Raw genomic sequence first — 13,770 nt, 5'->3', positions numbered from 1 at the left:
GTAAAATGATATCATAACACTGTCTAAAAAGAAAAACAACAATCTATATCTAAGATATGAAGCTCAGATTATAAGCATTTAATAAATGCTAAATAATATATGCTAAGGACTGGCTAATGGTTCACAGATGTGTTCAGTTTGTAAATATTCATCAGACTATACACTTAGGATATATGTGCTTTTGTGTATGTATACTACTCTTAGTGAAAACTTTTTTAAATGTCAGAGAAACAATATTCTTTAACTCCTTCTGAAGTGGGTCAGCAAGCTTATAGACAGAAGACTACTTTTTAGACTTGACATATGTAATCTTTATTTCAGATCTAACAGAAATTGAGAACAAAGACATCCAGAAAATTTTATGCTATCATACTCTCAGTCACAGCAGGAGCAATGCTAGATACTAATCCCAACTTCAATCCTAAATATCTATATAGCTGAGTCATAAGAGTACTTCTATAAGGCTTCAGTTTCTTTTTTTTTTGGCTTTTTGCTATTTCTTTGGGCCGCTCTCGCGGCATATGGAGGTTCCCAGGCTAGGGGTCTAATCGGAGCTGTAGCCGCCAGCCTACGCCAGAGCCACAGCAACGCGGGATCCGAGCCGCGTCTGCAACCTACACCACAGCTCACGGCAACGCCGGATCGTTAACCCACTGAGCAAGGGCAGGGACCGAACCCGCAACCTCATGGTTCCTAGTCGGATTCGTTAACCACTGCGCCACGACGGGAACTCCCGACTTCAGTTTCTTTACCTATGTGATATGTTAACTCTAATTTGCTTTTCTATTCTAAAATTATATGCATCTGATATATTTCCCTGAATGATAAGATTTCATATTCTTTAAAATAATGATCTAGGACTAATTTTCCAGGAAACATGAAATATTCATACATAGTTACACCCAATTTTTAAAGCTTCATGATCATACCTTAGCTGCATTTACTTACCTGAGTAAGTAACATAAAGGCATTATCTGCCCTAAGATGTTTGGTGAGAAATTCCACACAATGTGCTTCCAAGGCTGGGACTGCATATTTCTTCGCAGTATAAAGAGTGGTCATAACTGTTTCTGGGCCAATCTGAACTTCATCTGAATACAGAAATCTGGAAAGCAATTGGAAATGCAGAGATAATCAGAGGTGTTGGATAAGTAATCAATCAGAGTCAAACCTCTGAAGAATATTTTAAAAGATAATAAGCAAAGTGAAAAATAACCTGAAATGTGCATCAGATTTTCCAGGGCCACAGGGCATTTGCACATACATCATGGCATTTTATTCTTACTCAATCCTGAGAGGCAGGTAGTTTGTCTGCTTATGGAAACTAAAGTCAAGTGAAAATCATGAGATCTTCATGTCTCTAAGTCAAAGTTAAGCAGTCTTTTAGCACCCCACAGCAGCTTAGAATGACAATGGTTCACTTGTCTCTCTTCATCAAAGGAAGTTTACTTAAACAAATCTACAGATGGCTGAAGGTCCTATCTCTAAATACCAAAATATTCATTTATTTCCTGATAATGGTGTCGTCTTATTCTGCATATCTTTTAACTTTTCATTATTACCCCAAAATTTACATTATGACCAAAGAAGACTAGCATACTGTGGCTTTGGCAATAAACCAGTTTAATGATATCTGAAATGACCCCATATGCTATGCGCTTTTGGGTATTTAGGGTCAAGTTTCTCTTAAAATACCATCAAATCAATATCACCTTCCTTCTAGTTGGCTGCTTCTCACTTCTAGGTCACTGGACAAATCTGCTTCCTAGGAGTATGGATTCGGGGAAGGCCCAGGCAGTTCTTGCTGAACTAGACTGAAGCTTCTGCATATCCACTTCAGGCCTCCTTTGTGGCTCCTCAGAGACACTTGCACTTACTGCTCAGTTCTCAGCTACACTCACAATAGCTGAGGGTGCTGAAGAAATAAGGCATTATAACTGGTATTTCATTTTAGCAATATTACAGACTTAGAACACTTATTACAGCAACTACTTATATTCCCAGGACCCAAGTCATAGCATAAGAGTTTCAGAAAAGCCCTCAACATCTTTCAGAACACTATACAGTGAAGTGAATAAGGAAAGAAGTTCTAGTTGATGTCTCTACCTTCTACTTTTCAATTTTTCCTTTTATTCCCATGTCCATAAACACTGCCTAAGGTGAAACCCTGGCCTGTTACCCTTGCCCCCCAACTTCTTCCTCTAACCAAATGCTGACATTCCTCAATAATATCACCATCCTTACAACTACCTCCAGTGGATACTGTTCATTCTTATACTCCCCAGTATCTCCGGGTCAAAGTGAAGGTTGCTGTTTTTTCAACATTATATTGTTTTCTTTTTTAATGATTTTTATTTTTTCCATTATAGTTGGTTTACAGTGTTCTGTCAATTCCTACTGTACAGCAAAGTGACCCAGTCACATATATATATACATTCTTTTTCTCACCTTATCCTCCATCATGTTCCATCACAAGTAACTAGATATAGTTTCCTATGCTATAGAGCAGGCTCTTTTTGTTTATCTACTCCAAATGCAATAGTTTCCATCTATTAATCGCAGATTCCCAGTCCATCCCACTCCCACTCCCTCCCCCTTGGCAAGCACAAGTCTGTTCTCCAAGTCCATGAGTTTCTTTTCTGTGGAAAGGTTCATTTGTGCCGTGTATTAGATTCCAGATATGGGATATCATATGGTATCTGTCTTTCTCTTTCTGACTGACTTCACTTAGTATGAGAGTCTCTGGTTCCATCCATGTTGCTGCAAATGGCATTATTTTGTTGTTTTAATCTTCCATTGAAGATTACACTGTTTTCTTTTCTTTTCTTTTTCTTTTTGTCTTTCTGCCTTTTCTAGGGCCACTCCTGCAGCATATGGACTTTCCCAGGCTAGGAGTCTAATCGGAGCTTCAGCTGCTGGCCTATGCCACAGCCACAGCAACTTGGGGTCCGAGCCGCATCTGCGACCTACACCACAGCTCATGGCAACACTGGATCCTTAACCCACTGAGCAAGGCCAGGGATCAAACCTGCAACCTCATGGTTCCTAGTCAGATTTGCTAACCACTGAGCCACGACAGGAACTCCTACACTGTTGTAAAACAGTGTTTTCCCCAACCCCCTCAAGCCAGCCATCTCTATCACTCTCATAATAACTCACTTAATATTATTTGCCACTTGGTGATGAGTACAGGGAATTTAAAAACCACTGAAGGCACACTCCCTTCTAGGTAGGGGTAGGAGATAAACAAAAAGAAAGAAAATGAACATTTGTTGAGTATCTATCACTTAACAGATGCTTATTCATCTAATCCTTCCCACAAGGAAGGTAGGTGCTGTTCACTACATTTTATTTAACTACATTTTAAAGATGGGGAGACAGAGGCTGAAGAAACACAAGCACTGTCTACCATAACACACCATTTCTGAGCCTCCAATAGGCCAGCCAGGTGAGGGCTGTTTTAATTTGCACAGACTCAGGAAGAGATAGCTTGGGTTTGAGCCAGTCCCATTACTTGCTAGCTATGTGATTTTAAACAAATTATTATCATTGTGTTCCTCTCTGAAAAGAGATGTGAAGAACAGTATCTACTTCGTAATGCTGGTGAGGATTAATATTACAATATACAAAGTATTCTGAATAATGCCTGACAAATACTTAGCCTCAGTAAATGTTAGCTATTTCTTTTTATATTGTCTCATTTTTTTAAAAAAGTCTATTATTTCCTCTGCATTTCAGAAGATGTCCTTGCCACTGTCTTCTGGCCCTTCTATTTTTCTCCCCAGCAATCACATGTTTAAATTTCTAGGAATTCTTCCTTCTTTCTTGGGTGTCCTTTTTTTTCCCCCTCAACAGCAACATGTCTTAGTTTTATGGATGTGAAAACGTTCTCAGGTCTCCAAGTTTTAAATGTTCCTTTCTGTTCCCTGAAGTACTTATTTCCTTGAGGACCAGCTGTTCTGAGGCTCTGTCATTCATATTCTGAGATTCTTTATATGTCAAAAGATTAATTATTACCTCCAGTTCAGTATTCCAGCAGCTGGTATGTTTTCTTTCCTGTTGTGTAAGAAGGTCTGCTTTCCAGCTAAAACCTTCTCCAAGATGGAAAGGTTGGCTGGGAGCTGTGCCCAGGGGTGGCCTGTTGACTGGCACCTGGCATCAGAGTGGGAGGACAGCCTTTAGGCCAGAGAACCCCATCCCCACCCCAATGACACTAACCCTGGAGTCTCTAAGCCAAACTGCATCCCAGTTTTCTGCAGGTGGCTGGTCCAGTTTATTTAAAGAGAGCCTGTCACTGTCACAAGAGCTGGCTGAGGGGATGATATATAAATTAATGCCCATGTTTTAGCTCTACCTTCTTATTTTCACCCTCCTCACTACCAGCTCTCAACCTAGAACGGTGCTGGGGCTCAGCCAGGAAAGGCAGCTCCCACCTCCACTGCAGTTCCTCAGAGCTCTGGATTCTGGGCTCCTGACCTGTCCACACTCCATTTGATCATCCATCGCTTTACCCCTTTTCTGCACTGGCTTCTAATCCTTCTCCCTTTTTCTTCTCCACTGTAATGAATTTATTCTCTTTTGTATTTCTTTATGGTCACTTTAACCAAGAGGGAGAAAAGGGTAATACCATGTTTATTCCCTTTTAAGCTAGAAATCTATGAAGTTTTTATTTCAAGGACAAGATAGAAAGAAGTCTTTACATATGTTTTAATTTTTTTCCAGGCAAAAATTACCACAAAGTATACAGCAGGAATGTGGGGTCTTTACTACCATTTGCCTTTGTGTTTGAGTAGATTCAAACTCAAAGAAACCACTTCCACCAAGCTGAAGTACATGGTTCTGTAAGAATCTGTAACTGGGGGCTCTCAAGGAGATCTGGAAAAGCTTTCTAGAAGACTTTCTACTTGAGATCTAAATGATGAAAAGAAGACTTTCTACTTGAGATCTAAATGATGAAAAGAGGGTGGCATTCCAGGAACAAAAGAACTGTGTTTTTAGCCTATATGGGACCACAACCTCATTCAAATTGCTTTTATTAAATTATACTTTGGTAATATACCTTTGGCTCGAATCAAGGAATATATTTTTTTGATAGTCAAGAAGCAGATTTATTAGGATAGGACTCTTGTGGGGTGGGCAGGCAAGGAAGCTCTGCCCCTCGAATCAAGGAATATTAAGAAACATCTGTATTTGTATCTAAAGATGTAGACTGAGGATACCAATCATTTTTTTTTTTCTTTTTGTGGTCACACCTGAGACTTATGGAAGTTCCTGGGCTAGGGGTCAAATCGGAGCTGTAGCTGCTGGCCTAGGCCACACCTTCAGCCACACCGGATCCTTAAACCACTGAGCAAGGTTAGGGATCGAACTTACATCCTTAAAGAGACAACGCTCGGTTCTTAACCCACTGAACCACAACAGGAAATATGAGGATACTTTTCATCTTAGTAATGCCTTCTTTATGAAGGGCCCGCATCAGGAATTTTTCTTTTAACTGATCTTATTATCAAATAGAGCTGTGCATTTTCTAAGCAGTTGATTTGTTTTAATCTGACAAACACTGACTAGCCAGGTTTCTCTTTTGCATCAGCTTCTAAAATGATCCAAATTAAGTTTGTAGGGTACATATGGCATGCATTTTTATATTAGCTTCGTGTTGGCTCTGTTTCATTTTTTACCCTTGTTCTTCTCAGACATTTTACATTCTTTTTGGAGCAAAGCAAGTTATAAATAAATACTGACTATACTCAATAAAAAAGGGAACTGTGTTTCTTACACTTTTTTTCCTACATCTTTCCTAAAGCATCAGGCATAGTGTGGGCACCTGGCTAAGTTTTAATGAATACATGTTAGTCGATTAGTCAATTCAGTACAGGCTTCTGTCTGACATTGATAGGGAAATAATTTTCATTTCTAATCATTTTCATTTCCTTTCATTTCACTTCTTAAAAATCCAAGAATCGGAGTTCCCATTTGTGGCTCAGCAATAACGAATCTGACTAATATCCCTGAGGACATGGGTTCCATCCCTGGTCTCACTCAGTGGGTTAAGGATCCAACATTGCGTGGGGTAGGTTGCTGATGTGGCTTGGATCCTGTGTTGATGCAGCTATGGTGTAGGCCAGCAGCTGCTGCTCCCATTCAACCCCTAGTCTGTGAACTTCCTTATGCCATGAAAGCAGCCCTAAAAAAACAAAAAAACAAACAAATGGAAAAATCCAAGAATCATCTTGGTTCACATCCTACTTACATGCTTTCTCTACATTCTATTTAATTACTAAAATTGATCTAATAAAAAACCATACAATGTAAGCCAATGTTTACAAAATATAATTTAAATATAGTATTACCACACTACTTTGTATTTTAGAGTGAACATCTCAGCTCTGATACCCTACCTCTAAGGACAAGAACAGAGAAATAATTACAGGTCATCAGACTATCTGTTTTCTCCCCAAAGATTATGGCTTTCCAAAAGATAAAACTTAGATTACATGTAATCTAATTTAAAAAGTTAAAAGACTAAGGTGAAAACTTCATTTTAAATTAGAAACAGCAGGAGTTCCCATTGTGGCTCAGCAGAAACGAATATGACTAGCATCCATAAGGAACATGGGTTCAATCCCTGGACTTGCTCAGTGGATTAAGGATCTGGCATTGCTGTGAGCTGTGGTGCAGGTCACAGATGTGGCTCGGATCGGGTGTTGCTGTGGCTGTGGTGTAGGCCAGGGGCTATAGCTCTAATTCGACCCCTAGCCTGGGAACCTCCATATGCTGCGGGTGCAGCCCTAAAGACCAAAAAAAAAAAAAAAAAAAAAGAAAGAAAGAAGGAAAAGAAAAGAAAAATCCTAAGATCATGTACAAGAAAGTGTATATTACTACTGATTCATTCATTTTACTCAAAAACATTTATTGAGGCATTTATACAATAATAGACACTGAAATAGGTTCTGCCCATACAAATCTACGGTTTGTTAATAAAATGATTAAGTAGTAATGTCATAATTATAACAGCATTACACATTAAGCATGGTTTGATAACTAATCAGTAAAGATGGCCCTGAAAAATCACCTTCTATTACCCATACCCTTACATAGGTCCCGTAATGAATCTGGCCTGGTTCTGTTTGACTCCCTTTAACCAACAGAAGTGGTAAAACACTATGCCAGTCCGGGTAAACGGACTGCCAGAAGTGGTAAAACGCTATGCCATCCTACACTTTGAGGATGCCTGGCAGCTTCTGCTTTTGTCCTTTTAGGAGACACGGGCTGCCGCTATCCAAGAACTCAAGCTACCCTGCTGGAAGCCATTAAGAGAGAGAAAAAGGCTCAGTCATTCCAGAATCTCAATCAAACCTTGGGGTGAAGCAGCCCCAACTGCTATCAAACTATGACTGCAAGGGAGACCTGAAGAATATTCTCTTAAGAACCTCCCACACAACTGGAATGATAATAAAACCATGTTTAAGCTGCTAAGTGTTGGAGTGGTTTGTTCTACAGCAAAAGATACAAATTTGCTACAAGGGATTAGATATGGCAGAGAGCAAATCTGTCAGAAAAAGTGCTGGCAGGTGAAATTAGTGATGTTTCATAGAAAAGATACAGCCGGAAGTATATCTGAGGGACAGTAATTAAGTGTGGAAGTCTTCTAGGCAAAAAGACTAAGAAGTACAAACCCCAGGAGGCTTTTTTTTTTTTTTTTTTTTTAACTTTATGGCCACACTCATAGCATATGAAGTTCTTGGGCCAGGGATTGAATCTGAGCTGCAGCTGCAACCTGCAGCAACAGCCAGATCCTTTTAAACCACTGCCTGGAGCTGGAGATCAAACCTGTGCCTCTGTAGTGACCCAAGCCACTGCAGTCAGATTCTTAACCTACTGTGCCACAGCGGGAACTCCACAAAGGCAAGGAGGCTTTAGAAGGCAGGTATCAAGAGAAGGTGAGGTGTTCCCTGAAAGCTCAGCAGGTTAAGGCCCTAGGACTGTCACTGCTGTGGTCTGGCATGGGTTTGATCCCTGGTCTCAGGTGCCACCAATAAATAAATACATAGAGTAAGAAAAAGGCCATCAGAAGAGCTGGGGTAGATGGAGAGGAAGGGGACTAGATATTGAATCATAAAGGTCTTGTGTATCTGGTAAGATGAAGTCATTAAGAGATTCAGGGGAATCACGTGATAACATCTGGATATTTGACAGATAACTTTGTTAACAAGGCGAAGAATGGCAAGGGCTAAGTCTAAGGCAGTAGTCTGTCTGAAGCAATGCTGAAAAAATTAAGAGAAGGGGGTAGAAGCCTCAAGATTGGCCCAAAGAGGATCAGAAACAGGTGGAACCAAACTACAGCTCCAGGCTCACCCAAATCAAAGCCCAACTCACCCAAAGAATAAGAACACTCAAAAGAAGATTAAGTTTTTTTTTTTTTTAAAGCCCCTGAGGTTTGGGGGCTTAAATAGCATTACTGTGGCAAAAAATGACTGATAGGGCATAAGAAGAGTGGATTCACCCAAGGTGCTCAGAAATGGTAAGTGGCACACAGCAAGCACTCATTAAGTGCTTTTTATTGTTGACATGTCCCTCTGCACAGGTATCAGACATTCTAGCAAGTGTCCAGTTGGAAATTGGGTTTGGGCTGAGTATAAGTCTGGCAATATAGCTGGGGGAGTATGTAGTGCCATGGGTTGACAGGAGAAAACACAGAACCTGAGGAATAGTTATCCCATGCCTCCTTCCAGCCACTGCTCCATTTCGCTGTTCTCTTTGCAATAAAACTCCATGAGGGGATTATTTATACTTAGGTGGTCTCCAGCTCATCATCTCGTATTTTCTCCCCAATCTACTCTAATTCTTTGGTTGAAATCATTCCTTCCAGGGTTACCAATAGCCTCCACCTTGTCTAAAGCAATAATCAGTTCAGTGTTCTCATTTTACCCAACGCTCAGCAGCACTTAACAGACTCACAACTGCCTCTTTGCTGTGCTACTTTCTTCAACTTGACTTTCAGGATACCCTGTGGGCTCCTTGCTTTTCCTTACTGGCAGCTGTCTCTTAGTCTCATTCCATGCTCCTCCTCCTACGCTAGCTAGATCTCCACCTGCTGGAGGATCCCAGGACCTATCCCTGTATCTCTTTCTCTTCACAATCTACACTCCCTTCCTAGGTCATCCCATTTGGTCTCATGGTTTAAGTAACCATTTACTCTTAACTTTCAAATTTACATTCAACAAGAAGTTGTTCCCTAAACTCCAGGTTCATATTTCTGTCTACTTTTATGTCCCTCCTAGGATGTCTTATAAATCTTCTTGGTTCCACCTTCAAAATCTATCCAGAATTTCACCACTTCTCATCACATCCATCACCACCACTGTCAGCGTGTGCCTGGATGACTGCAAAAGCCTCTTATTCAACTCCCTGCTGCCCATTTCACTCCTTCCACAGTCTAATCTCCAAACGACCACCAGAATGAGTTTTAAATGTAAATCAGGTATCACTGCCCCCTTCAAAACTCTCCAAAGGCTTCCCTCCATACACCAGAGGAAGTTCAAGTCCTTCCATGGCCTTGTGTGATCCTGTCCCGCCTATCTTTTGAACTACCTTGCTACTACCTTCCCCCTTACTCTACTGCTCAGGTCACACAGGTTTACTCTTGCATCTCCTCCAACAGGATAAATTTAGGGCCTTAAACATGTTTTTTTCTTGCTTAGAATGCTCCTTCCCTTGATCTTTTTTTTTTTTTTTTTTCCTGAAAATACCTATCAGTACTTGACATTATATCTGTTTCACCTTCCTAGATTATAAACTCCATGAGGGCAGGGACTTTCCCTTGTTCACTGCAGTAACCAACAGTGCCCTGCACAAGGGAGGCAGTGTTTCTAAATGAATAACTGAAGAACATCACTTAAAGGTCTGGCAGATCAAAACGAGCAGTTTCTTAAAGTGCTTCAAACTCAAGTTCAAAAGCCTTTAAGTAAAGTCAACTACTTCAAGTTGTCAACATAATGAAAGAATGCCCAAACTAACCTGCTTTTCCATCTCAGCAAGCACTACGAGATATCTTTTTGTCACTCAAAAACAGGTAAGTACAGCATCATGTTTCACAGCCAGCCAATAACCTACGTTTAAAAATCAGTCCAGTTAACACTTTTAGAATAGAACAATGGCTAGAACCTGAAGAAGGACAAATAACCACGACTACACCAAAAACAAGAAAATTTCAACATCTCAAATTAATTCACTTATTTTCTATTGGGAAAAGATCGAATGATTAACAGCTTTGGTAAAGGTATGAAATCAGCATTTTCTCTCTACATTCTCATCTTAGTGATTGCAATATTTTAAATTTTTTTATTATTATTATTATTTTTTTTTGTCTTTTTGCCCTTTTTTTTCTAGGGCCACTCCTGGGGCATATGGAGGTTCCCAGGCTAAGAGTCTAATCAGAGCTGTAGCTGCCGGCCTACACCACAGCCACAGCAACGTGGGATCCGAGCCGCATCTGCGACCTACACCACAGTTCACGGCAACACCGGATCCTTAACCCACTGAGCAAGGCCAGGGATCGAAGCCGCAACCTCATGGTTCCTAGTCGGATTCATTAACCACTGAGCCACGACGGGAACTCCTGCAATATTTTTTAAAGGAAAAAGATACCCAACAATATTTTTAGATCAGTGGCTCTCAAATTTAGCTGGTATCATTATTTTGGGAGAATATTAAATAAGCTCTCAAAATCTCACCTCTAAACATTACAATACTGTAAGGAGGGAGGAAGACATCTACAAATTTAACAAATACTCCAGATGATGACAATACAGGTGAACCAACAGATCATTTAAAATACTTTTGGGCTAGAAAACCTGAACGAACTACAACCAGTCCTCTGGGGTCAATTTCAACCCCCCAAAAACCCCAAAATGACCTAGACCCTACCTTTTGAGTTATGTACTCCCCCTTTTATAAATGTAACTGAACTAAATTACAGAACGTATGAGAAACAAAGAGAAAAGAGAAAAAAGTCACTATTATTTTACCACTCCAACATGACTTAGCCTTTAGGTATGGTTAGCCTTTAGGTATGTTTCCTTCTATCCTTCTCTCTAGGTAGACATTTGCTTTGTTTCTTTTCAGAGTTTTTCATCATAGTGAGTAGTTTCAAATGCTATTTATTATACACATTTTCCACATCAATGTTATTACCTGGTCTCCGTAAGTATCATACTTAGTAGCTGCACTACATGCCATCAGATGGACCTACCATTGTTTATCTAACCGCTCCTTCTGCTTGACTACTTCCTCACTTCTATAAATAATCTTCTTGCCTTAAATATTTTTGTGTGGAATATTTTTTCAGTTCTTGAATACTTCCTACCTGTGGGGAAGACAATCTACAGGGCCAGACTGTTTTACCACCATCTTGGTCAGCGCTCTTCAGATGTTATCTTATTGGAGGGCTTCATAGAAAAGTACTTCCCTTTTAATTTGCGCTCCTTTAATTACTAATGAGGTTAAATGTTGGTTAATTATATTTTTTTCTTTCCCTAAGTTATCTATCCTGTTCTTCATCCATTTATTAAATGCATCTAAGTCTTTTTTTTCTACTTGTGCTAATTTTGTACTCAATCTCACTGATCTTCCTGATTGAGCTGTGAACCCTGGAGAATTTATCTGTTCCACTGACCTACCTGATTTTTCTCTCAGTACCACCCAAGACTGCTATTTTATTCTATTTTACTTGGCCATGGCTCACAGCATGAAGAAGTTCCCCGGCCAGGGATGGAACCCAAGCTACAACAGTGACAACCCGGGACCTTTAACCCACTGAGCCCCAAGGGAACTCCAAGGCTGCTATTTTAATAACACATTCTGCTCAGGCTGCTAAAACCACCCTGATAGAATGAAACACACCTGGTCTCCGGTATAAGTTGGCTCTGTTACCTTGTCAAGTTAGCTGACTTCTCTGGGCCTCAGTTCCATTTGTGAAATTGTAGAAAACAATACCTATACCTTCCTAAATGGACGTTTATGAATAAAAGCTAATAATGCCAAACTATTAGTTCTCCTCCATTAAATAAAATCAATCAGAGGTCAAACTTCTATCCTCAAATAATCAAAAAGGAAACTTCTAACACCGATGGGGAGATTCCTTTTTAAGCAAATGTGACCTTGCCTGCGAAACGCAATGTAGGTAAAGCCAAAGTCACTTGTTTTGATATTCACTGTCCTGGATCTTGACAACTAACACTAATGAAAAAGGCGTCAGAGGTGGGTTTTTTTTTGTTTTGTTTTGTTTTTCCCTTCAAGACTTTCCAACTATCCCTCTCCCCCAGCAAAACCCTAAAACGCTGCCAATGAGCAATCAGGAAAACCTGACCCATCCTCTATCTTTACAACTTCTCTAATTCCCAAGCCTGGGCGACAATCCACTACCGCTACCGGAACGTGAAAGCGCCTTCCCACCGCAAAACGCACGCTAATTGCCCGCAGACACTGTCATTTACTCTAACAAGCCCGCAGCTGTCCCAGATGACAGATTTCAATCTTGACCTTCCCTAGCATCACCTGCTCGGGAGGAAACTGAGGCCCTGTGGCGGGGGTTGGGGGGAGCCCTGCCCAAGGTCACCGCGGAGCCCAGCAGGAGGCCAGCCCGTCGCCCAGTGCTCACCTCAGCAGCGCCAGGAAGGCGGCGGGCTCCACGTCGGGCAACTCGATCTCGGCCGAAGTGGTGGCCATGCCGCCGTTGAACATGGCGTCGAACACAGCGCTGCCGGCGGCCAGTACGAAGCGGTGGGCGGGGATGCGCTGCGGACCCCCGGCTGCGGCGGCGGCACCGCCGCGGCCCTTGCCCAGCACGAAGCGCACATCGCTCAGCAACTCCGAGTTGAAGAGGAAGGCGAAGCGCTCCTTCAGCGACGCCTTGGTCGCCTGCCAGTTGTACAGCGGCTCCCGCTGCAAGGGTAGCAGGGGCCCCAGAGAGGATGGCGGCGGCGGCGGCGGCGGCCCCAAGCCGCCCGGCTCCGCCTCAGCCCCAGGGACCTGCTCGCCCGTAGCGGGCAGCCCAAGCGAGGCCATCCTCCAGCGGCGCGGCTCCACGGGCTACTGAGAGCGCTGCCGCCGCCCAGCCGCCATCGCCGAGGCCGCCCCCCCGAGGCCGGCGCCGCCTGGCCACCTTCCGGGAAAGGCGCTTCCGGAGGCCGCGCGCCTCCGCCGACCCCGCCCGAGCTGCTCAGCGCGCGTCCCCGCTCGGCCGGGAGGCGGAGGCGCGCGCGACCGCCCCCGCTGGGCCTGGAGGGGACGGTTCTCTAGGCGGCGTCCGCGCAGCCCTGGGCGTCCTAAGCGCGGCTGAACCTCGCACGCCTGGACGTGGGACTTCTGCGGGCTGCAATGAGGCAGTCTGTGCAGGCGCCTCCTCGAACCTGCAGGCCTTCTGCCTTTCCTCAGGCCCCTCTTCACCAGCTTCAGCGCCTCTTCAAGGCTCTCCTTCAAGGTTTTCTGCCTGGAAGTGGAGGGGCCGGAGGACAAGGAAGCATGTGGGAGGGGACGACGTGATTCTACCTGCGCCCACCCCACCCCGCCCCAGTAATGTCCAGGTCACCACTCCAGAGGGCCGTTGCTCCCGGGAGCGATACAGGAGCACAGCTCGCACAGCTCGAAACCCCTCTACATCTAACAGATAGTGTTATGTAAGGAAGAGCCTTCCCTTTTCCTCCTTCTTCCTCTTCTGGCTCAGTTTTTAGTATCGCTGTGAACTCATGGATTTTTTTTTTTTTTTTTTTT

The 13,770-nt window shown here is 42.7% G+C and overlaps 1 protein-coding gene across 2 annotated transcripts in view; it reads right to left on the bottom strand.

Annotated features, from left to right (window-relative positions):
- Positions 1 to 13,140, bottom strand: part of BTBD1 (BTB domain containing 1) — a 49,261-nt gene extending 36,121 nt beyond the window's left edge. For both annotated transcript variants that reach the window (XR_014810411.1, XM_001929165.6), the window contains exons 1-2: positions 12,659 to 13,140; positions 949 to 1,105 (exon numbers count right to left, since the gene is read on the bottom strand). Coding sequence is in view for 1 of the 2 variants with exons in the window: in XM_001929165.6 (XP_001929200.1) it covers positions 949 to 1,105; positions 12,659 to 13,065 (564 nt within the window). In the remaining variant the exon portion in view is untranslated. The remainder of the gene's footprint in view (positions 1 to 948; positions 1,106 to 12,658) is intronic.
- Between the last annotated feature and the right edge of the window lie 630 nt (positions 13,141 to 13,770).

The sequence above is a fragment of the Sus scrofa genome, chromosome 7 (genome assembly GCF_054392235.1).
Source record: "Sus scrofa isolate SSC_HxYL_T2T_F1_AM1 chromosome 7, Sscrofa_HxYL_maternal_Yorkshire_Landrace_v2.0, whole genome shotgun sequence".
NCBI lineage: Eukaryota > Metazoa > Chordata > Mammalia > Artiodactyla > Suidae > Sus > Sus scrofa.
Note: the sequence above shows the minus strand (reverse complement) of the source record. Positions and strands in the feature narration are given on the sequence as shown.